Genomic DNA, 24,674 nt, shown 5'->3' with positions numbered 1-24,674 from the left:
TTGTTTGTATTTTTATGGTTCTCCCAGGTGGTAGGGATACATAGATGAAAAAGCTCCCTGTGAATAAAGATGTGGGTTCACTACTCTGAGTGCTCAGCACATAGTTGACATAGGAAATATTGGATGGATGGATGGATGGATGGATGGATGGGGACAGATGGATGCGTGTCCTTGAAGAACATAATCCTTTAGAGCATAACAGGTAAGGCGCTGACTGCTGGCTGATTTAATGATTTAAAGTCTCTGTCTGGGGCACCTGAGTGGCTCAGTAGGTTAAGCGTCTGACTTTGGCTCAGGGCACGAACTCACCGTTTCTAGGTTCGAGCCCTGCATCGGGCTCTGGGCTGACGGCTCAGAGCCTGGAGCCTGCTTCCGATTCTGTGTCTCCCTCTCTCTCTCTGCCGCTCCCCTACTCGCACTCTTTCTCTCTCAAAATGAATAAACATTAAAAAGTAAATTAAAAAATAGAGTCTCTGGCTGAAGGGCGCTCAGGCTGTGTCATCCAGAGGCAGGCACTCAGCCAGCCCGGAACATCCCAGGGGTGTCTCCCAAGGGGTGACACCTTTGCACTGAGTTGCAAAGGCGAGCTGGACTCTGCCCACCACAGGCACGGGCGGGGGGCGTGCGTTCCGGGCTGCGGGAACCGGGAGGAAGGGCAGGAGGACGAGAGCTCCGGCTCCTGGCAGGAACTTGGCCGTGGCATTGCCTTGAGAAACCCAGATCTGAGACTCAGGCTGGCGATCCAGCCAAAAGAAGCCACCTCCTCCCCTCAACCTGTCCTCTCCTCTGTCACGCGGCCCAGGAGTCGGCTAGTCCTGGGTTCAGATCCCCCCACTCCCTCCCTGCGTGGCCTCGTGCCAATCCTTTCCCCTCTCGGCGCCTCGCTTCCTCACCGGTGAACGGGAACTGACCGCCCCTGCCCTGCAGGGCTGTTGTGGGCACAGTGCCGGTACCCTCACCACCCAGGCTCTCACGGTGTGAACTCACAGGCCGTGTGGCTTCAGACGGCGAGGGACACGTGTGCTCCCTCTAGAGCGGGTAGCCCAGGGCCCGGCACACGGCGGGTAGATGCCACTCTCCTCCGTGTGGCCAGCTGCCTGCACGTGGGGTCACTGGGGCAAGCTCCGCCTCAGACCCGCGAGAGTTGCAGCTGACGGTGAGGCGCGCATGACCCACAGCCAAACGGGTGCTTCGGAAGCTCCCGGCAGACCTGTGCCTGCCCCGTGGTCGGCAGAGGGGCTCTCTTTTTTTTTTTTAATTTTTTTTATGCTTATTTATTTTTGAGAGAGAGAGAGAGAGAGAGAGACAAAGCGTGAGTGGAAGAGGGGCAGAGAGAGACGGAGACACAGAATCCGAAGCAGGCTCCAGCCTCCGAGCTGTCAGCACAGAGCCCGACGCGGGGCTCGAATTCACGAACCGTGAGATCGTGACCTGAGCCGAAGTCGGACGCTCCACCGACTGAGTCACCCAGGCGCCCCCCCTGCCTTTTTAAAACTCTGGCAGAGGTGTTCTCTTGTCTTCTCTGCAGTTTTCACCCGTAGCCATTCACTCCTGCATTCATTTCCAAACCAGACTCTCCCTTCTTCTTAACCCTTGCCTAAACTAAAATAGGACAAACAAGGAAAATTATCATAACCATCTCGTGACCATCTCCAGGCACCGGGCTCCACCCAGGCTTTGCAGCCCTGATCGGGGTGACTCATGCCTTCGTAGCTCTGCCTGGTTGGTATGATGAGTCCCGTTTTACAGATGAGGAAACTGAGCCTCCGAGAGTTAAGAGACTTGCCCAAGCTCACACAGTAGCAGCTGGTAAGCAGAGCCTAGACCTGGCCCCAGATCTCTGACTCTAGTTTGCGAGCTCTCTGCTGGGCTCTCCCCGTTCTTCTTGTAATTGTTAGTCTGCCTGACTCAGGGCTGTGTATTTATGCATGTATGCTTGCACGTGTGCGTGTATGTGAGTGTGTATAATAAGTGTGTGTGCTGTAATGTGTGTTTCTGTGTATATATTTGTGTGTGTGTGTGTGTGCGCGTTGCCTGCAGGAGCTCTAAGGAGGCCAAGCCATAGAAGGCTATAGAAGGGTGCCCTCCTCCCCAACCAGGAGGCCCTGGTCAGACAAGTTACTCGCAGAAGCCTGCCCTCCAACCTGCAAACCTCCCAGACCACAGCTTCCCTGGCTTATAGCACTAGAAATGAACCCAGCCATCGTGCTCCGAAGGAGCCCTAGATGAGGGGTTTCTAGCGTCCACAGTCTTGAATTAAACATCACAGGCCTCAGGCAAAGGACGATTTCCTTTCACACCAGGCAACCAGGGAGAGCTGGGCCAGTGACAGAGCCCTGACTTTTCCTTTGATGTGCCCGCCAGAGAGCTCACCCCTCCCTAAGGTGCCCCCCCCCCAGGACTTGGCAGGCTAGCCCCCAAAGCTGAGACACCAGACCACAGAATGGGGCAGCAAAGGGCCCCAAAAAAGGCCATTGTCATGGGGCTGGCTAAAAATGTAAGAAAACCTGAGGATTTACATAATCAGGCTTTACATGCATTATTCATGAGCTGCCTCATTCATACACAATGCAGGGGCCATGCCAGCCTATTGGGCACTAGACATCCTTCCGTGGAGAAGGAGCTGAAGTGGCCAAGTCAAACCTGCATCTGTATCCCCAGAAGAGCTGGGGCTGAGAACTTTCAAATTCATGGAAGTCACAATTTAGGGAAAGATTCCGAAAAGCAGAGCCACAATCACAGCGATGCCGGTGGCATTATTTCCTGGGCACGTACCGAGGGACAGGCACCTGCTCCACGCGACACATGCTTCATCCCTCCCGTCGGCCCCGCGAGGGATGCTGGCGAGCGGCCGCCCATTCAGAGCGGCTGACAGAGGGCAGCGTCACCTGGCTGCCCGGCAGCAGAAACAGGACGCCGCCCCCGCCCCAGGCCTGCTGCCCTCCCCAGCCCGAGTTCACTTCTCCCCACCCGTTGCTCTGTGCGCCTCCTTTTCCAGGAGGTCTCCGCTCATCCCAGGGCTAGGGTGGGCATGCAAGGTGTGTTATGAACATGTCGTCAGAACTTCCTATTTATCAGGAGGAAAAACAACAAGCAACATAGATTTTAGGGTTTTGCTGCATTCTAAAGGGAACTTCAGAATCTGTCTTGGCCTCAGTTCCCTCCAAGGAACATATTCAACATTGAAATGATTTTTGTTTTAAGTTTGACACCTAGCATCTTCACAAGGAGCCTTCATGGTTTCAGTCTCACGTATAAAATTTCCCCCACCCGTAGAGAACGGGGTGGCTGAGGCACTAGACCGGCAGAACCATCACCCTCCTCAAAAAGGAAAAACAAAAAGCAGGAAGTAGTTTTTAGGGTTAATGTTCAAACCTCTGTTCGCCAAGGCAGAACTTTCTGGAATCAAAAGTCACACTTCCACACTCATACCTTTGGCTGGGGCAGTGAGACTTGATATAAAATACTGGGGAAAGCCTCAGTGCTGGGCACTCACAGGGAACCTCGCGGTCATCAGCTCCGGACCCTGGAAGGCCCCCGGTCTGGAGCTCTGGCCCTGTGACAGAGGGACAATGACAGCCGTGCAGGCTGCGCTCAGTCTCATCCGCTTCCCACACCACCGTATAAGGCAGCTGTGTCTCTCGGAGTTCAGAGGCGGACTTTGCAGCCAAACGACTAGAGTCGAAGCCCCACCCCTGGCCCTGAGTGACCCCGAGCCACTGGTTTATGCCCCCGCGTCTCAGATTCCTCAACACGGGCACCCAAAGATGATTAACAACGGGGCCCGGGGAGGGTTAAATGCCATAAAGCCTGCAGTGCCGGGCGCACAGCAAGCACGATTACGGGGCCTGGGCGGGGGGAGAAAAGGCAGCTCGTGGACGGGTGGGGCGAGGCCGGCAGGTCCTTGAGAGAGCTTCCTGCCGGCTGACGCTGTCGCCAAACCCCGAGACGCGATCCCGGGGCTCCGGGAGCCAGCAGCTGTTTTGTGAAGGTCCCCTTTAGAGTTGGTGAATACAACCAGGGCTCCGGCCAAGAAGAGCTCAGATACTTTTTGTGAATGGGCGAAGGCTGGAATTTTCAATGGGAGAATTTCAAATGCACAGAAGTAGCCATCGGGGCAGCACGCACTCCCCTTCCTGGCCCTTTATTAGGGCTCCTAGCGTCTGGAAGGCTCCAGGGCACGCTGGCTGCTTCCGGCTGGGGAAGCCCCTCAGGTCTCCAGCCAATCAAATCCTGGCCAAGGGGCGTGGCCACAGCGTTGCCGGGTGGGGTCAGTGGGGCTAGACCACCGCCCCCCCCTCCACACACACACACACACACACACACACACACACACACACACACCACCTTCGCTCTGCTTAATTAGCTCAGATCCCTCATCCTTCAGATGAGAATAGAGGTGGCTCGTAACCCAATGCGTCCAATTCAAGGAGAGTGTGGATACAAGACCCTTAGCACACAGGAACACTCCATACGACCTTCTGTACCGTCATCGATGGCCTCACTACCCTACTCAAATCACAATTTTCCGAAATTTTTCTCCAGCCCAAGCATTCTCAAGATCCAAGTTTAAAACAAATTTTTTTTTTTTTTTTAATCCAGGGTCCCTCAGTTGGGTGCTTTTGACCGAGGAGTAGAAATCGGTAGATGGTGTACAGGATAAGAATGGGAGGGTAGGGGGTGGGGGCCGTACCCTCCAGCCCACGAAAGGATGAGAATGTGAAGTGTGGTTTGTGCGGTGCGGCGCGTGGTTAGAAGATGAAGCCCTTCCTGCCCGCATCTTCTGCCCGCCAGTGAGCCCCAGGGTCTCCCAGAGACCTCAGAGGTGCGCCCCAGAGTGGAACAGGTCCGGACACACTAAACGCTCTCTTGCTCACCTGATATTTTCGCTCAGGAACGTTTAGAGGATCTCGAACAGGGAAGCGCAAAAGAACGAACGTCTCGCGACTGTTGCTTCAAAGAGAGAGAGAGAGAGGCAGGTCTGGAGAGGTTTTCGGATCTTGTGGCCAGACACAAAGCAGATACGGTGTTTTCAAGGGGTGTACAAGCCACCGTGTGCTGTGCCAGAAACATCCACACACCTCCACTGCCTTCCCTTCCCCCGCCCCAGCCCCTGCCCCTCCCTTGCCTACAGTCGGAGCAGATGACCTAAGAGACAGGCAAGCAACGAACCTATTATCTGGAGGGAAGGCACAGGGCAGGTGCAGGTGTGGTTTTGGCTGAGCAACCATTCTAGGCACTAAGTGATTTGGGGACTTGAAGGCAAGGTCATAAGAAAAGGAGAAGAGAGGAGTGGGGAGCCCCAGGCCCCCTGCCCTAAGAGTAAAATAAATGGGTGAAAGAAGCCAAGAGTGAGGAGAATGCCAACTCTAACGCCCTTCTTACCTGTCAAGGGGGAGTCACACGTGACTGGGCTCTCTGGCAGCCCATGGGAACTGGAAAACCCAGAGTTCATGGCGTCCATGAGCTAATGATGGATGCAGTGCACCTCAGTGCTCTTAGAACAAGATGGCACTGGATTTTCCCCTGGAGAGGACGCTGTGTGATCTAACGAACAATATCCCTACGAAGAGCAGCTCAGTGTTGGCTGGGCCACGTCTGAGGGCCAGGTCTGAGGACAGCTCTTGAGACAGACTGATGTCATTACAGCCCAGCGAGTTCAGGAAAGTTCAGGAAAAGCCGGTGTGCAGGAGGGCCCAAGATCTGCCCTTCAGCACTCAGCTGTCCACCGATTGCATTTAATCCGAGGAAGCTATTTTGGAGCAATGCTCAGACTGGGGTCCCCTGGAGCCCTTGGGTGCCATGGAAAAGTGTGACCGTCAACATCCCCAGCCCACACACGCACAGGCACACACATGCATACGCCTGGTTTCCCCCAGAAAAGTTCTCCCTTATTTGTTGTATATGCCAAGTTCCTCATGGGATTTTGCTTAAAGCATTCTGCTGGGTAAAAAAAAAAAAACCCAAAAAACAAACAAACAAAAAAAAAACAAACAAGGAGGTTGCTGGCTTAAAACTACTGCTTTACAGTTATCTGGGAATTTGGTTGGTGACTATCTGCTAAGCTTAGCTCCTCTCAGCTGAGTCTGTGATGAATGTTGAGGGGCTGCAGGCTCAAGGCCTCCTCCATGAAAAATGTCCAGAGAGCAACTCAGTTAAATGCGGGCCCCTAAGCCTCCTTAGACAGTTGCTGTAAGGATGGGGTTAGCACCCTTCTGCGGATATGAAAGAGACTTGCACGTACCCATGCCCCATCCCAAAGATGGCCCCACTCCCTTCCTCCGCGAGTTTTGTGAACACCCAACAGAGTTGCCAGATCTAAGGGAAAGCAAAACCCAACGGGATGCCCAGTTAAACTTCAACTGCAGAAAAACAACAAAGAGTCACTTAGTAGAAGTATGTCCCAAATATTGCATGAGGCATACTTATACCTATATATATATCTATCTTTTCACGCGGATATTCAAATTTAACTGGGCGTTCTGTATTTCATCTGGCAACCCTGCCAACAAATATTTACTAGAACCAACTGGAAGCCGAGGGGGCAGGCTCTGAAACGGATGTCGCAAAATGGCAGCCCACAGAGGCGTTCCATTCGGCTCAAGGGTTTCCTTTTTTTAAGTAACCTTTCCAAATAGGTCACTCTCACGAAACACTCTGGATGTCCAGCTTCTCTGGGCAACTGGGAAGGTCTGGTGATACCAGGCCCACGAGCCTGCGTTTTGCAGGCCCCTTAGAAAGGCGCCGGGCTCGTGGGTTTGTCGCCACCCCCCACCCGGCTCACTTCACCCACTTTTTTTACCTCCCCGGCCCCCTGGAGGCTTCTGCCTGGCACCTCCCCAGGAGATGCTCGGGGCTCTCTGAGAAACACCGCCTTCCCGATATCCCTGCACGGTCCCCCACCGGAGTGTCAGTCGGCCAGGGAGGCCCCCCCCTCCCCCGCTCTCTCTCACCGTTGCGTCCCCAGCGCCTGGGAGATGCTCTTCCTTCAGTGAACTGTCCCTGAGGTCTCGAGGACACCAGGGTCGGCAACAGTTAGCCAATCCCAGGGGAAGGGCAAGCTGCAGCAGTGAGGCTGGCTCCCAAGGAGCTCGCAGTCCCCGCCGGGGAGGTTAGTTCGCCGCTGTGGCTTTCGTCATGCCCGGGCTGTTGGGATGCCAAGGTAGAAGCCCACGTCCGTTGAGCCCCTTCCGTCGATCAGGGGGGCTCCGCTTTCACCCAAAGCAGATTTATCCTCCAAGAGAACCGCAGGGTTCCCCCAAAGGCCCCTTGCTGGACAAGCCTCCACCTCTCAGATTCCTCTGGAATCCGGAACAGAGATCCATCCCTATGGAGCTCGGCAGGACAGGGCAGCATGGCCTGGAGGCCATGCCCCCTTCTGCACATGCACATCCCCACCCCACCCCCATCCCTAGGAAAGCCCGACATTTCATCCAAATGGGTGGCATCTGAAAGTTGAGAAAAACCATTTTTCTTTGGCGCAAAAGGGAGAGAAGCGCATGAGCTAAATTGTGTCAATATTCTTCCTGTATTAAAGAGACGAATGTTTGTAGAGACAGTGAGGAGCCAGACGCAAAGCTCAGGTCTCCAGGTGAGCCGGAAGGAAAAGGAGAACAATAGGACGTCAGCAGAAAAGCCAGTTGACAAAAATACCAGCACATGTGTTATGTATCGAGCATTTAGTATGTGCCAGGCACAGAGCTAAGCGCTCAGTGTGCATCATCCCGTTTAATCTTTACAACAAACCCACAGGGCAGCTCTCGTTTCTGTCCTCCGTCATCAGACGAGGTGTCTGAAGGTCAGAGACGTTAAGCTATTTGTCCGGAGCCACACAGCTGGATAAGACAGGTGCGGCTCATCGAAGATCTGACACCCAGACGAGCACTGCTTCCCCTGCTTTAGGTAATAAACCTCCCGATAAGAAACCAGATACACTTCGGGTGACTTTTCTCTTGAATTTCGAGGAAACACCTCTAGAATACTCTTTTTTTTTTTTTTTAAAGAGTTGAGAATCGAGACTATGAAATCTTAAACATGTTGAAACGCTGCCATTCACAATTCAGCCCTGGAACTGGAGCTGACCCAACCACATTCCCACTCTGCAGAAAATAGAGGTGAGCTCTCAGGAAGCTTGAAAGCTAACCACATTGTGGTGGAATAAGAAACAGGAACCATATTCGCTTTTGAGACAAGGTCACAATAATTCCAAGACAACAAAATTAGCGTTAGAAAAACCAAAGCTATCCTAGGTAAGGGACATTTTTGGAAGATGGAATCCTCTTCTCAACCAACACCCTTATTCTAAGGCTGGAAGGTGGTTACTACCCAGAGCAGGACGTTACCGGGATAGAGTGTCCTGAGGGCTCCCCCAGCTTTGCCAGCCTGCCAAGTGGGCACGAGTGGGAGACTGGTCATTTATTCATATATATATATATATATATATATATATATATATATATATACATACATGTAGCGTGATTTTTGTCCCAGGACCACCTTGCGATGTAAGGTGACAGAGGAGATACCAGGATGGTCCCTAGCTGTTGTAGGAACATTGTGCTCCTCTGAGATGTGAAGCTCCCCGGAACTTCAGGCCGTGTCTGGGCATAACAGAATGTGGCAGATGGCACCCCAGCTAAGAGCAAAGCCTGAGCCTGCTCCCAGCCCTCCAGCCCAAGCTTAGAGGCTGGGTGTCTAGGATCTCCTTGGTGCAGAAATGTTCTCTCCACATTCTTTACAAAGTATAGCTTGGCCATCCCCTTTCTCCACTGTGTGCCTCATGTCTTTAGAGGGAGGGAGTCACCGCGACCATCCTGAAAAAGACAGGACGTGTAAAATCTGCTTTTCAGTCCTGCTCACTCGTAAAAGAGTCTCCATTTCTAGCAAGCCTCAGAAATGGCACCCCCTTCCCTTCCGAGGCCCTGCGGGTTTTGGTTTTCCCTCCTTTGTAATGCCATTCAGTGATTCTGTACTGTCTCCCACTGCAGCTAAAAGTCATTTATAGTTTGGGGGGAGTTGGATGCTAAAACGGAAAACCTAGTTAACACATGCCAGCCTCCACACGGAGCGATGGGAGAGTGGACAAAAAGGTACTGTCCCAGCCCTCGTTTATTCGAGGAATATTTACTGAGAGCCTGCAACGTGGCAGGTACTGTCCAGGTGTTGGGGTTCAATCAGGAATTCCCAGGCGGGGTAAGGTCACCCCTTGAGGGGGCGAAATTTATTTTTTTAATATATAAAGCGCACACACACACACACACACATAGAGTGCTATCTGTCCTATTAAAATTTCATGGGAGTAGAGCAATTAGAAACTTGTCTAAGAAGACTCCTTAGTGGGGGACAATAATGGAAACAAGGGTGAGCACTGTGGGGTTAGATCAAAGGAGAAACACACAAAATCCGCCCCCCCTCCTTTCTAGCTTACACTCTCCGGCATTTTTTTTTTTTTTCAGTAAATACAATAATGATGCAATAACTACCTTGCACGCGATGTTTTGGGAACAAAGGTCGGCTGCCTGAGTTCATGAGCATATTTCACAAGGACTCACCCAGTGCAAGGGCCAGGCAGGGCCTCCCCAAAGAGGAGCTGCTTAAGCAGAGCCCTGAGGCCGGGTGGCAACAAACAGAAGGGGCCTTTCTAGAGCCCACGGCTTCCAGTTGCCTGAGGCGGCCACCCGGTGTGTCCCGAGTTCATTTCCAGCTGGGTGTCACTATCTAAATGCCCAGCTTCTGTCCCTGCCCGTTCGTTCCAAAGGTGAGGCATGTGGTTCCCAGACGTCTAAGCCCTAATGCATGGCGCTCGCCAGTGGCACTGCGTGATTTCCCAGCCCTTCCTCGCACGTGTCTCAGCGTCCTCCTTTCCCAGGTCGGCCCTCTGCCCTCTGCTCCCCGCCAACCTCATCAGGCCAGGGCACGGGTGCTCGGGAACCATCCAGGGCCGGCAATCTTACTGAAAATCAAATCAAAAGGGTTGTAAAGGAAAGGTGGCTTGGGGGAGGGTTTTGACATTCGCTGTCTGTTTTCATTGTCGCTGGGCATTCCGACCAAGATTTCCTATGTAGGTTCTTGTAGGGAAGCTAGCTCTTCTCACCCTGAAATGATTTTCGATGCGGTCTCAAAGCACATTTAAGGCCCCTGTCAGCCACTGGCACAGGCCTCAGGAGGTGGTTTTTATACCTCCCGAGTGCAGAGAGCTCCACAGATGGGCCTAGCAGCCCCTTCCTTTAAAATCCACCCAGAATCTTCTCTCAGTCCCTGAGGAAGACAGGATGGCTACTCTGGCCCCTATTTGACAGATGGGGAAACCGAGGGTCATAGAGTAAGTGGCCGAGCTGAAACCTGACCACCCACCAGCCCCCTTCCCAACCCCCCCCCCCCCACCCAAGGGCATGTGTCCTCATGGTTGGAGTCCAAAACTTGCAGGAAATAGGGCTGGAATTTGAAGCCTGTTGGAAAGAAACCTTCAAGCTACGATCCCATGTACATTACACAGAAATGTGCCAGAGGGAGATTCTTGGGGGGCAACTAGTGGGAACCTGCTCAGAAGTGGGGAGGGGGGCTTTTACAGGGATACAGGAGTGCGTGCGTCAGAAAAACCAAGGGCTGAGAGGAGGTCTGGCCTCAAAAGGGAACTGGTAAGCCTCAGGTCCCAGGCATCATCTCCCTACCGCACGCACCCCTTCTCTGCGTCTCCCTGTACCTGCTCATCTCGACTTTCTCCAGTCATACGTGATGGGAAGAGATGACCTCACCATTCCCCCCTCCCCGGCCCCAGCTTAAAGGACCGACTCAGGGAGCAAGTAACATCTCAGAGCCGATACCCCCAAATCCTGGGCGTGATCATCTGAAAAGCACAGCCCGTGCCAAGCATCCAATCAACTGTGACCAGGGACAGCGCCACACGAGGTGTCGGGGAGGAGGGGCAGTGCTCAGAAAAGACCTAGACAGGCCCCTCCAACATCAGAGACGTAAGACACAGGCACTTAGGTGACAGCTTTCCAGGAGACAGAGATTCCATCACAATGAATGTGCCCATCATAAGAAGCTCGTAGTTTTCAAAACCACAAAACTGTAAAAAAGGGGGAAATGTTATTTGTATATCTGGAAGCGTGCACAACAAAACATTGTGATGCTTACCTTCGGGTAGTGTGATAATGGTGAATCGTTTTAGCTTCTTTTTTCTTTCAAGTTTATTTATTTTTGAATGAGAGAGGGCAGAGGAGGGGCAGAGAGATAGGGGGACAGAGAATTTCAAGCGGGCTCTGCACTGACAGCAGAAAGCCAGACGCGGGGCTCAAACTCACAAACTATGAGATCATGACCTGAGCCAAAGTCGGATGCATAACCGACTGAGCCACCCAGGCACCCCCACACTTTAGTTTCTTTTTATGTATCTCTTTCTCTCCCTCCCTCCCTCCCTCCCTCCCTCTCTCTCTATAATTATTAGTATATATGTATATATATATATATACACACATATATAATAGTATATATATAATAGTATATTAGTATAGTATATATTATATTATATATAATATAATATATATATTATATATAGTAATAGTATATATGGTATATATAATATATAATATTAATAAATATAATATATAAATATGATTAATATATATGGATGATTTTTTACAGCAAACATTTTTCTTTCAGTGAAAAAAAAAATCATTTGAGTGGAACATTTTGAGATCTTGCCCCAATTACAGAATCTGTGCTTGTGTTTCTCTTGTCATTGAAGGTCGGAGCCAGAAAAGCCACCCAAAAGATGGACCAAGAAAGGGAGACACCGAAGGGAGAAACATCCAGCAAATCCAGCCAGAGCCTTCTGTTTTCCAAGCCCGGTAGCAGGAACTAGAAATGCCATCCCGTTGGGCCGTGCGTGATGCTCCGTGAGTCCCGTATGTGACCCTTCTGTGTCAAAATACTAAGATGCTCTTATAGGACTTTAAAGGTTGTTACCCCAGAATGTTGCTTCCTAGACTGATATTTGCGCGATGCTGTATTTTGGAAGGTGCAGGGAGAGGGGTTCTGTTTGAAATTACTTACACGGGTATACACCCTCAGGCGCATGAAAAACGTAAGTTTGAAGCAGACTCCTAGGCCCGGCGGACACAGTTCTGGGGTTCCACCTTTGAGTCGTGAGGTACCCACACATCCACCTCCGCAGAGCTCCAAGAAACCCACAGCTGGCAAAACGCAAGACCCGTACTGGGGCCACGGGACAGAATGGCACCCTCGGGTCTGAGGCTGTCTGTGGTACAGCACTTCATATTGAGTTTATTATAATAAAACGAGCGTGCCCAGTTGTCTTACCGCGTCTGTAATAATGTGGCACTCTTCTCACCTAACCCCCCCCCCCAAACTCTGGGAGGTAAATTGTATCATGATCCCCATTTTACAGATGCAGAAGGCCCAGAGAGGTTAAAGTGCCTGTCTAGATTCACAAGTGGGGCCTGGAGCCCGGTTTCTGATTCCCCTCCCATACTGCCCGTTCTGCTATCCCAGTTTTGCAGGAGCCAGTCACCCAGGACAGACCAAGTACCCAGGCGCCCAAGGGCACACACTGCCCAGGGGGACACACCCCTTTTTCGCAGGGTTTGGAGAAACCCTCATTTTTCTTGCTCCCGTGTTCTGCCCTCTCTCCGTCCATCTGTCCGCTTGCCGCCTTTCTGGTGTGGCCGGGACAGCCAAACAAAATGGGAGGAAGAGCCAGAAGTCACGAATGCCATTTCTTTTTTTTTTATTATTATTATTATTTTTAAGAAGACACAAGAAAAATATTTTGGTATTTCAAAGCCAAATGGATTCTTTATACCGATTAAAACCGGAAGGAGATAGGGTATGTTCTTTGTGTGATATTCCACTGAAAGCACATCTTACGCAGGGCTAGGAGCTAAAGACAGTGAGAAAGGTATACCTGGCCTTAAAAACACTCCCGAAGATCCTGGAAATTTTCCATAAAGAACATGGTATGACAATACTGTACCACATCCCCAAAGTCCAAAACAAGTTTTTCTCTAGCACCAGAAAAGATCACTTAGGCAGGCAGCCGTTCCAGTAGCTGGCTCGTGTCTGGAAGCCAAATCGTGTGGGAAAAGATGTTTTTGTTGGTTGCACACGTGTATTTGAATTTGCGTAAGGTAAACGCAATGCCTGTATGACTTCACTGTATTTTACGCCTTCTGAGGACACGTTGATTTTTACCCTATCACATTACAGCCCACCATGGCAATCTCTTCTCTCCACTCCTCGAACTAGATACAGCATTTTGAGGGTGTCTCCCTGAAAACGCACCACCAACCCCCTCCACCAATCAGATTTGCCCTACCTAATGCGGTTCTTTTGGCCACACCCTATTGGCTGAGCAGTACATCCCCAAGCCGGGCCAGACCAATCAGCTTTCTCTTCTAACTCAAGCTGGGCTAATGCTATCTTTGCCATTGGTGCTTGAAAGATGGCCACTGGGATGCCACACAGATCGTTCCTTAACGGCACTGGAGCTGAAAGTCGATGCAGTTCCAGGGCTGGAGTGGCCATTTCCCCGCTCGTGCCCGGAGAAACCAAAACCAGCCTTCAGAAGGAGAAGGGTGGGGTAGATACACAACAAGAAAGACAAGAAACCAGGACTCCCAGAGAGACAGTGACTCGGACATCACAAGCCCCCTAGTCATCGCCTTCCTCCACCGTATGGGCTGAAGCCTGAAGGCCTTGATTGCACAGCCTCCCTTGCAACTAGAGCTGGCCATGCTGTTCAGTTCTGGCCAATGACCTGTGAGCCAAGGCCCGTGGGGAGGACTTACCTTCTGTAATAAAAGGCAAGTCTAGGGGCGCCTGGGTGGCGCAGTCGGTTAAGCGTCCGACTTCAGCCAGGTCACGATCTCGCGGTCCGTGAGTTCGAGCCCCGCGTCGGGCTCTGGGCTGATGGCTCGGAGCCTGGAGCCTGTTTCCGATTCTGTGTCTCCCTCTCTCTCTGCCCCTCCCCCGTTCATGCTCTGTCTCTCTCTGTCCCAAAAATAAATAAAAAACGTTGAAAAAAAAAAATTAAAAAAAAAAAAGGCAAGTCTCCACTAGGAAAGAGTATTTTGCTCTTTGTCCCTTTGCCTTGTCTCCTTTTTCATCCCTGGAGCTCAGGCTTGGAGCTGGAACGGCCATCTTGGGCAACGTCAGGCAACCGGCAAGAGGCCGGCGCTCACCTCCGAGGACAGAGGAGTGAAGGACAAGGAAGGCCTGGCAAGTGCCTGGCGGCCGCCCTGAACTCCGCACCGTGCCTGCATTGCCTCCCTCTGTAGCTGTTGCTGTGTCGCACAAACCCCTGTTTGAGCCACCGCAGGCAGGCGCACCCGTTTGTGCCATGGCACAAACCGCTCAAAACTTAGTGATGGAAAGTGACAAAGATTTATTCTTTCTCGTGGGTCCGTGTGTCGAGCCATGATTCCACGGCACTTGTACTGATCTGGGCTGGCTTGGCTGCAGCTGGATGGTTTAGGGTGACCCCACTTACATGCCTGGTCGCTGGTAGGCAAGTTGGGTGAAGGGGGTGGCTCCCATACAGGGGCAGTTTTGCACCCCTCCCCCCAGGGAACACTAGGGCAACATCTGGACACAGTTTGGGTCGTCATGACTGGAGGGGTGCGGCACTACCGTCATCTAGAGGGTAGAGGCCAAGGATGCTGCTGAACGTCCCAGAGTGCACAGAACGGCCCCCCCCACAGCAAAAACCCACTTGATCCAAAGTGTCAGGAGTACCAAGAATGAGAAATTCTGCTCTAGAGAGGCCTCAGCCGGGACCGTTTGGTTCCGTTTGTCATGGCCTCTCATCACTGAGCAGGCCAGACCAGGCCTTTTCACGGGGCGGTGGGCACGCGTTCCCAGAGCAGCAGGAGAGAGCAAGCCCCAAAGCACAAATACTTATCAAGTGTCTGTGCCTAGTGTTGGTTAACATCCCATCAAACAAAAGCAAGTCACACGGCCAGAGTCATTTTGGGAGGGACTCCAAATTTTTACAGTCTGCCCACATTCGGTTTTCTGTGATTTGAAGCTGAAGGCATTCCAAGGACACAGATTGATTACCTTGATTGCTGACGACTGTCTGGTTCCCAGTTTTTTTTCTTGGGGAAGGCCAATTTCAATGCCTGCCCTTGGGTTCCACTAGGACCCTTTGTATCACTTAAGATTCTTTGGTTGCCAACAACAGAAACCTCCTGTAGCTCACTTCCGCAGAAAGGGGGTTTACTCACAGAAAATGAGGAAGCTTAAGAATCAAAGGACAAACAAAGCAGAAGAGCCAGGGCGGTCAGGAGCCGGCTTTTCTTCCCCCATGGATGCCCGCCTTTCCCTTCAGCCGGTTTGACTTTCTGTTATTTGCAACCAACATCTCCTTTACCGAGACACTGCCTCCCCTGGCGGCTGGGAGAAGCTGCCTGCAGCCTCTCCCCCGGGGTGGTATTAAGGTACAACAGGGTACCTGCGGTCCCCAAAGCCTCCCAATCTTCTGGTCCCCCAAGAAGCTAAGGCAAACAACTTCCTTCCACCCTCGCCAATGGTGGCCTGTTTGGATTCTTGGATTCGTGACTTCACAGATAAGATGCCCTTCTCTAGCAGCTTTTGGCAAAGCCACCCATGCCTGCTGCTGTGAAAACCAGAGTCATGAGCGTCTGCAGAAAAAAATAGCTTCCAGATCTGCATTCCAAAGCGTGCTCCTGGTAAGTTGGAATGGTTTCCAGTTTTTCTGGGTCTCAGGAATGAAACTAACGAGGAGAGGAAACCCCAAACCCGCTAATGCTAACGTACGTATCCCCCTGTTTCGTGCTGAGGCCTCCTGACACAGGAGGTGGGGCGCCCAGGGAGGGCAGACCATTTCGGCGCATCAAACCTGCACTCGTTTCCATCAAGATGTGTCATTTGCGTCTGTGTGCTCGGTGTCCCAAGCTATTTGGGGCCAATTCGTGACCCAACGCGCCTGCTTTGGTTTTTAAACATGTTGTTCCCCCAGGAACCCACCACGACGCCTCTGCCTGTATCCTATGGCAGGAAGCAGTAGAAGGCCCCCCATTTTGAGTTTCCTCTCCTCTTGAGCCTGTTGCCTTCGTTCCTAAGACCCTACGCTATTGGAGGCAGAAATTTCATCTTCCGGATGACTGCTGTTTTATCGTCATAGAAATCAGGAGTGCTGTTTGATAAATCACTTTTTAATTTTTTATTTAATTAAAAAATTTTTTTTAATATTTATTCACTTTTGAGAGACAGGCAGAGTCAGAGTGCGAGCGGGGGAGGGGCAGAGAGAGAGGGAGACACAGAATCCGACGCGGGGCTCAAACCCACGAGCCGTGAGATCATGACCTGAGCCGAAGTGGGAGGCCTAACCAACTGAGCCACCCAGGCGTCCCGATAAATCACTTTTTTAAGTATAGTCGGCACCCGATGTTCACTAGCCACCACCTGTCACCATACATCACTATTACAATATCATGGACTGTATTCCTTATGTCCCCGTGACCTGTTCATTCCATAACTGGAAGTCTGGATCTCCCACTCCCCTTCGCCCATTTTGCCCATCCCCCACCCTCTGGCAACCATCCATTTCCTCTCTATTTATAGGGTCTGCTTCTGCTTTTTGTTTGTTTGTTCATTTGTTTTTTACTTCGGAGAGAGAGGAGAGAACGAGCAGAAGAGGGGCAGAAAGAGAGGGGGACAGAAGGTCCAAAGAGGGCTCCGTGCTGACAGCAGAGAGCCCGACGCAGGGCTCGAACTCACCAACAGCAAGATCATGACCTGAGCCAAAGTGGGATGCTTAACCGACTGAGCCACCCAGGCGCCCCTGTTTGTTTGTCTTTAGATTCCACTTCTGTTTCTTTCTTAGTCTGACATATTTCACTCAGCATAATACCTCTAGGTCCATCCACATCGTCTCAAAAGTGGTGATCCCATCCTTTTCGCGACTGCATAATATTTTGTTTTATATATATATATACATATCATCTACTGATGGACAGAAGGTTGCTTCTGTGTCTTGGCTATGGGAAATAATATTGCAATAAACACAGGGATACAAATATCTTTTTGATTTAGCGTTTTCATTTTCTTTGGGTAAATACTCAATAGCAGAATTTTTGAATAATGTGGTATTTCTACTTTTAATTGAGGAACCTCCGTACTGTTTCCACAGTGGCTGCACCACTTCACCTTCCCACCAACCGTGTACCAGGGTACCTTTTCCTCCTCACCAATACTTTGCTATTTCTTATCAGCCATTCTAACAGGTGGCAAGTGATATCTCATTTTTGTTTTGATTTGCATTTCCCTGATGATGAGTGATGTTAAGCATCTTTTCGTGTGTCTGTTGGCCATCTGAACGTCTTCTTTGGAAAAATGTCTACGCAGGTCTTCTGCATTTTTTAATTACATAGTTTATTTTTTTTAATGTTTGTTTATTTTTGAGAGAGACAGAGACAGAGTGTGAATGGGTTGGGGCAGAGAGAAGGAGGCACAGAATCCGAAGCAGGTTCCAGGCTCCGAGCTGTCAGCACAGAGCCCGACGTGGAGCTTGAACTCACGAGCTTTGGAATCATAACCTGAGCTGAGGTCAGACGCTCAACCGACTAAGCCATCCAGGAGCCCCCTACATAGTTTATTTTTTAAGTTTATTTGTTTATTTTGAGATAGAACCAGAGGGGAAGGGGCAGAGAGAGAAGGGGACAGAGGATCCAAAGTGGGCTCTGTGCTGAGGGGCAGAGAGCCCGATGAGGGGCTGAAACTCACAAACCATGAGATCATGACCTGAGCCACCCAGGCGCCCCTAGAGGGTTGTTTTGTTTTGTTCTGTTTGGTGTTATGTTGTGTAGGGTTCTTTATATATTTTGGGTATTAACCCTTTAAAGGATATGTCATTTGCAAATATCTTATTTAGTAGATTGCCTTTTTGTTTTGTTGATTCCTTTGCTGTGCCAAAGCTCTTTATTTTGGTGTTGTCCCAATTGTTTATTTTTGCTTTTGTTTCCCTTGCCTCAGAAGTTGTGTCTAGAAAGATGTTGCTACAGCTGACGTCAAAAAAATTACTGCTTGTGCTGTCTCCTAGGATTTTTATGGTTTCAGGTTCCACGTTTAAGACTTTAATCCACTTTGAGTTTATTTTTGTGTAGGGTGCTAAAAGGTGGGCCAATTTCTGGGGCACTTGGATGGCTCAGCCAGTTAAGCATCCAACTCTTGGTTTCAGCACAGGTCATGATCTCATGGTTCATGGGATCAAGCCCCACGTCAGACTCTGTGCTGACACTGCAAAGCCCGCTCGGGACCCTCTCTCTCTCCCTCTCTCTCTCAAAAATAAATAAAATAAAATAAATTTTAAAACGTGGTGCAGTTCCATTCTTTTGCATGTAGCTGTCTGGTTTTCCCAACACCATTGTTGAAGAGCCTGTCTTTTTCCCATTGTACATTCTTGCCTCCTTTGTCATAGATTAATTGGCCGTATGATCATGGGTTTATTTCTGGGCTCTCAATTCTGTTCTTTCGATCTGTGTGTCTGTTTTTTGTGCCAGTACCATACTGCTTTGATTACCACAGCTTTGTAATGTAGTATGAAATCTGGGATCGGGATACCTTTAGCTTGGATTTTCTTTCTCAAGATTGCTTTGGCTTTTGTGGTCCCATACAAATTTTAGTATTATTTGTTCTAGTTTTATGAAAAATGCTGTTGGTATTTTGATAAGGATTGCACTGAATCCTTAGACTGTTTTGGGTAGGGGCGCCTGGGTGGCTCAGTCAGTTAAGCGACCAACTTCGGCTCAGGTCATGATCTCATGATTTTTTTTTAATTTTTTTTTTAATGTTTATTTTTGAGACAGAGAGAGACAGAGAGTGAATGGGGAGGGTCATTCAGACCATGAGATCATGACCTGAACCAAAGTCCGAAGCTCAACCGACTGAGCCACCCAGGCACCCCAACGATTTTTTAGTTCAAACTCCACATCGGGTTCTGTGCTGACAGTTCAGAGCCTGGAACCTGCTTCAGATTCTGTGTCTCCTTCTCTCTTTGCCCCTCCCCCCCTCTCAAAAATAAATAAACATTTTTTAAAAAGATTGTTTGGGGTAACGTGGATATTTTAACAATATTCTTCCAATCCCTGAGCATGGAATATTTTTCCATTTGTATCATCTTCAATCTCTTTCATCAGCATTTTATAGTTTTCAGAGTAGAGGTCTTTCAGTTCTTTGGTTAGGTATTTTATTATTTTTTGGTGCAATTGTAAATGGTGTTGTTTTCTTAATCTCTCTTTGTGACTGATGAATCACTTTTGTGGTTAAACAACCAGCCTTCATTCCTTCAGGCAGCACATACTGGGTACCTACTATGTGGTACCACATAGTGGCTAGACCTCGTGGCCTTGACCTTGGCTGCCCCTTCATATTCTGATCTGCTGCTCTCCTGGAGAGGAGCTAGAATCATTAACTTACTGGGTATGTTGCACGGGAGAGTTCACCTTTGATGTCCACACCCTCTTTTGGGGCTTCCTATGGGATTACTGCTGGGCATTCTGTACAGAGAGCTGCCTGCAGTGATGACCCTCTCCCGGGAGTTTCTTTGTCCCTTTCAGCAGTTGAAGTTCAATAGCTAATAATAGCAAACTTTTTTATACTGTCCTTGCCAACCATCAAACACTCCCTGTGCTAAGCACAGTCCAGACATTATCCCACTTAGTGCTGGCTGCGTGTATCACTCCTGTCTTACCTGTGAAAGCGATGAGTAAGGAAGGAACTCGCCCCAGAACAAGAGCCTCAGAACCCAGACGTCTTCCTCTTAACTGCTCTAATATATCCCTTTACTCAGGAAAGTCCAGAAACCAGCTGGTTCTTTACCACTCAGAGACGATAGGGTCGGCAAACTTTTTCTGTAAAGGGCCAGACAGCAAAAACCCTTTTCTTGTAAAGGGCCATTCACTTCAGGGACCACCGGGTCTCTGTCACCACTATTCAACTCTGCCATCGCAGCATGATATCTAAACAAATGAGCGTGGCCGTGTCCTAATAAAGCTTTGTTTATAAAAGTAGTCAGTGGGCCAGATTTGCCCATCTCTGTGTTAAACCCTCCCCCAGACTAGATTATTAACATCGGTGTGGCTCTTGCCTGCCACTTGACTCCCAGGAAGCCGGACTATCATCATGTCTGTCACTGAGAGCATTTTGAGATTTTACCATGCACCACACACTAAACACTTCAGATACATTATCTCATTTAATCCTCTCAAGTGCTCTGGGACGAGATAGTTATTGCCATCTTATAGACAGTGCAACTGAGGCCAGAAAGGCAGAGGAACTCACCCGAGGCCACCCCCCCTGGGATTTTCAAACCCAGTTCCTAGGCATGAAACCACACCACCTTTCACAGCTGGAGCCCGGCAGCTGGAGAGAAAGGAGTTTTTCCAGTGAGTCTGGAAGACCTGCCTTCTGCAGGACCAAACCTGAAAGAATGATGTCTTCAGGACATGCCCCTTCCTCCAGGCATCTGCGTTTATCAGCCACCTCCTGAGAGAGCCATCTGCTTTCCTCAGTTAACACCCTAGGTCAGGTGCCCCTGGCCCCCGCACTATGCTCTCCCTTTCAGTTGACATTGCCTACCTCTACGTTGTGCTAATCTTACGATATCCCTTGCAAGTCTCCCAAGTCCTCGGGTGCCCCTGCAGCAGTCACATGCAGTGTTTATCTGTTCCTTCCAATTTGTTTCTTCCACCTTATCTGCTGAGCAGAGAACTGATAAATGACCAAGGACCAGCAGGTCACCGGGCCCCGATCCCTCTCCGATGCCGCTGACGCTAGGGCACAGACACCTGAGAGGCTTGTTTTTCCAGAGCTCCTGCTAACTTTTGTGTTGAGTCATGTGGATGCAGAGAAGTGTCATTTTAGCAGCTTCTCTTTCTTGGCAGTGACCTTGAGACCGAAAAATGGGCCACCGGATGCTCTGGAGGGGACACTGAGAAAATGCCTCGTCTGCCCCAAGCCCGCAGGCAGAGCATGCCTTCATGCATTCATCCGACCACGAGTTCTCATGGCACCTGGGTGGCTTGGTCGGTTAAGCGTCGGAGTCTTCGTTTCAACTCAGGTCATGATCTCACGGTTGTGGGATAGAGCCCCATATTTTGGCTCTGAGCTGACAGCATGGAGTCCGTTTAGGATTCTCTCTCTCCCTCTCTCTCTGCCCCTCCCCCTCTTGTGTGTGTGTATGTGTGTGTGCGCGCACGCTCTCCAAATAATAAATAAACTTAAAAAAAAAAAAAAAAAAGATTTCTCCAGCAGTATCTTGGACCAGGCACCACGCTGGGCACTGAAGAGCCAAAGTTGACCCAGACAGACAGGTCCTTTGCCCCAGGAGGTTGTGTCAGCGGTGGGGAGGGGGGTAAAGTGTGTCAGACACTTTACGAACAACTTCGTTGTGGGTTGTAACAAGTGCTACAGTCCAGCTAAAACCGTTGTCACCTCTCTGTCCCCCAGCGTGGTGTCCAGCAAATCTCACTCTTCCAACGGGCACCTCCCAGCCTTCCACCCTTTGCCAGTGACCAAAAGAATTCCAGGACCAGAGCCTGGTGCCCAATACACTTAATATGTCTTGACTGCCTGGATGGAGATTCACACTGCTTTCACAGAGTGGTATGAAAGTCGAAATCAGCTGCCCATATTATTGCCATATTTGGAAGGGGTCCAGGAAGGTATGAGAGATGCAGCCTTACTGGGTTTTAACCACAAGACACACACACACACACACACACACTCACTCACTCACTCGCCTTGAGACTTTACGATAGGGCTGTCAGGTGTAAGCTTGGGACATTGAACTGCCTGGGATTTCACAGGAGCAGAAAACCCACTCAGCTTCCTTTTTTCCAGCCTGCCCAGTTGAGCACACGCAACTCATTGGAAAGATGATGTTGGTTCTCAAGGAGATTCATCGCATCCAAGAAAAGCACAAAAAGAGAGCTCTACAGATGGATAGGTGGGGTCCTGATGACCTACACATGGGTCTACCTGCAGCCAGTGCCCGGTGCCCCTGTCCTGCTCAGCAGCCACACGAGCACCTGCCTCAAGCGGGTCCCCCCGCCCCCACCGTGCACCCTGTGTACAACTTCCAGACTTTGCAGGAGGCAAGAAAGCCCCTGAGACCAACCCGGCTGTGACCCCATGCCCTGTTCTCACTCCTCCAATCACTCAAAAGAGTTATCGGGGCTGTCCCTGAACCTTGACCTCTGTGTATCTTTCTCGATCATTCAAGGGTTTCCCGGTGCTTTTGGAGAGCGTTTGTGATGATTAATCAGTAAGCTGGTATTTATAAAGTGCTAAGTGAGTGCTGTACTTTATGAGCCAACGATATCTCCGTCGGCCTCTCTAATCCCTTTCTAGCAACTCAGGCTGCGGGGACCACCCAGTTCTGTAAGGCTCTGGAATGCCCCTCACTGTCCACTCCATCTGCCCCCAAATCGCAAGAGCTCCTCCCAACCCCTCCCCATCCCTCCCCCCTCTTCTTCACAGAAGTGCTGTTGTTTTTCTTAATATTACTTCGCCCCTCCCCGAAAGACAGTTACACAAGTAGATGTGGGAGGAAGAAGAGAAACATAAGTCAATGATGACTAAGTCTGCCGAGCTCCCTTGCCGCTGGAATATTGTCAGAATTGGCTCTGGCTCACCCCTGCCTCTGTAAAAATCCTTTGCGGAGGGTGTGATTTTTTTCCTGAAGATTCATTCTTTCCACATGACCAAATGCTGTAATGTGTAGCCAGTCCAGATCGTTTCTCTCTGCCCAAATCCACGCTTGGGGGCACAGCCCTCAGGGTCATTCAGAAACGATTCCCCCTAACGAACAGGCTGGAAGTTCTACAGTCACTGCTCATGGGCAGTCCCCGCCGCTCCTCCTCCACTATTTTCATTTCTGCAAAGGTGCCATTCCTCAAGATGAGTGGCCTCAGAAGGAAAAAGTTCAAGGAAAATGCAGCCCCCAGCATGCATCTCAGATGTTGGCAGATCAATAGATGTGTCTAGCAGCAGGGCCCAGGCCCAGGGCCTCAGAAATGAGGCAGGGAACTGAGTTCTCATCCTGCCTAAAACCCTGAGAACCCTCGAGAAAATCAACACAAGAGGTGTGAAAAGGGCTCACCCATCTGGGCAGCATTTCCTGAGCTCTGCCTGAGGATAAGAGCAGCAGGCCTGGGCGATCCTCTCTCTCCTTTTACAGGACACAATAGGTAATGACCAAGAATTCCCCCACGGCATCATGGAGATTGGCCAGCCTTCTGAGGGCTGTGTCCACATAAACCCAAAGGGTAAGTGACCGGGGAGTTTAACACCCACAGCCCACCCAAATAATTCAAACCAAAACCATATCTGGCTTTCACATATATGTGAGTTGTTTTTCAAGAAGGCAAACCCCACATAGTCTCGTCACTATTAAAAGTTGGCTCCAGGGGCGTCTGGGTGGCTCAGTTGGTTAAGTGGCCGACTTCGGCTCAGGTCATGATCTCACGGTCCGTGAGTTCGAGCCCCGCATCAGGCTCTGTGCTGACAGCTCAGAGCCCGGAGCCTGTTTCAGATTCTGTGTCTCCCTCTCTCTGACCCTCCCCTGTTCATGCTCTGTCTCTCCCTGTCTCAAAAATAAATAAAACGTTAAAAAAAAAAAATTTTTTTTTAAATAAAAAAAATAAAAGTTGGCTCCCACATCAAGTACATGCAAAACATAGCATAATGAAGGCAGCCCTATTTCATGCAGACACATTATAAATCATAGATCGGGGCAAGATGAGGTTCACCAGATCTTTAAAAGTCATCAGCTGCTTGGTGAGAAAGACTAAGAATCTGGCAAACCAGAGCATCGGAAGACAGAATTTTTAGAGTTTCGATCCACATCCCATCCCTTAGTCTTTTGCATTCGATAAGTAACACACTATTTTAGGGGCGCCTGGGTGCGCCCACGAACCAACTCAGTTGGTTAAGCGTCCAACTCTTAACTTCGACTCAGGTCATGATCTTGTGGTTCGTGGGTTTGAGCCCAGTATCAGGCTCTGCACTGACAGCACAGAGCCTGCTTGAGATTCTCTCTCTCTGCCCGCCCCACCCCCACGAATAAATAAACATTAAAAAAAAAAAATTTTTTTAACTATTTTACTTCTTTTGGGTCCTTCAAGGCCCCATACTGGTGATATAGAAACCTGCCTTTTCCAAGTAGCTGAAGTAAACTGCCCAACTCCAACAGAAACTTGATTCTGAGCTCAAAACAATAAAAATGCCATTTAAGCTGAGCATCTTCATGAGACTCAAACACACCTCAAAAATAAGTGAATGAAAACATATTTTCTGAACCCTAAAGTGTTTTTCTCAACTTTGTTCTCTTTAAATGCTTTTTAAATTAATTCAGCAATATTCTTGAACTATGGCAAACCCACAAATACCAATGAGGGTCTGTTCTATGCAAATCAGTCTGGAACAGCTTGCTGGCTTTACATTCTCAAGTGCTCTCTGCCTCCAGAGCATGGGTTTTTAAGCCCTGCATCCATCTTTTCTCTGCACGAACTGGTGGGAGCAGTTTCTGCATAGGGATCCTCGGCATTGTCCCAGTGTTTTAGAGAATAAGCCCCAAACACAGTCCTCCTTCTCCATTAGAGATTCTCAAACTTCAGTGGGCAGAACTC

General features: G+C 49.9%; 1 protein-coding gene and 1 long non-coding RNA gene across 8 annotated transcripts in view; both read left to right on the top strand.

Annotated features, from left to right (window-relative positions):
* The window catches only part of FHAD1 (forkhead associated phosphopeptide binding domain 1), a 122,969-nt gene extending 110,659 nt beyond the window's left edge, over positions 1 to 12,310 (top strand). For 5 of the 7 annotated variants that reach the window (XM_078452363.2, XM_078452362.2, XM_078452360.2 and 2 more), the window contains one exon: positions 11,750 to 12,310. In XM_078452363.2, coding sequence (XP_078308489.2) covers positions 11,750 to 11,866 — 117 coding nt within the window. In that variant the 3' untranslated portion in view covers positions 11,867 to 12,310. Of the gene's footprint in view, positions 1 to 4,602; positions 4,661 to 8,003; positions 8,115 to 11,749 lie in introns of those variants that run through there. The other 2 variants (XR_013557706.2, XM_078452359.2) reach the window with 2 other exon arrangements.
* Positions 12,311 to 14,083: 1,773 nt separating this feature from the next.
* On the top strand, positions 14,084 to 22,350 carry LOC132673153 (uncharacterized). The gene is made up of 2 exons (XR_009607885.3): positions 14,084 to 15,713; positions 21,886 to 22,350. It is a non-coding gene; the product is annotated as an uncharacterized LOC132673153 (long non-coding RNA).
* Positions 22,351 to 24,674: the final 2,324 nt, after the last annotated feature.

The sequence above is a fragment of the Panthera onca genome, chromosome C1, assembly GCF_046562875.1.
Source record: "Panthera onca isolate mPanOnc1 chromosome C1, mPanOnc1 haplotype 2, whole genome shotgun sequence".
NCBI classification, from domain to species: domain Eukaryota; kingdom Metazoa; phylum Chordata; class Mammalia; order Carnivora; family Felidae; genus Panthera; species Panthera onca.
This window is presented reverse-complemented; position numbering and strand designations above follow the sequence as displayed.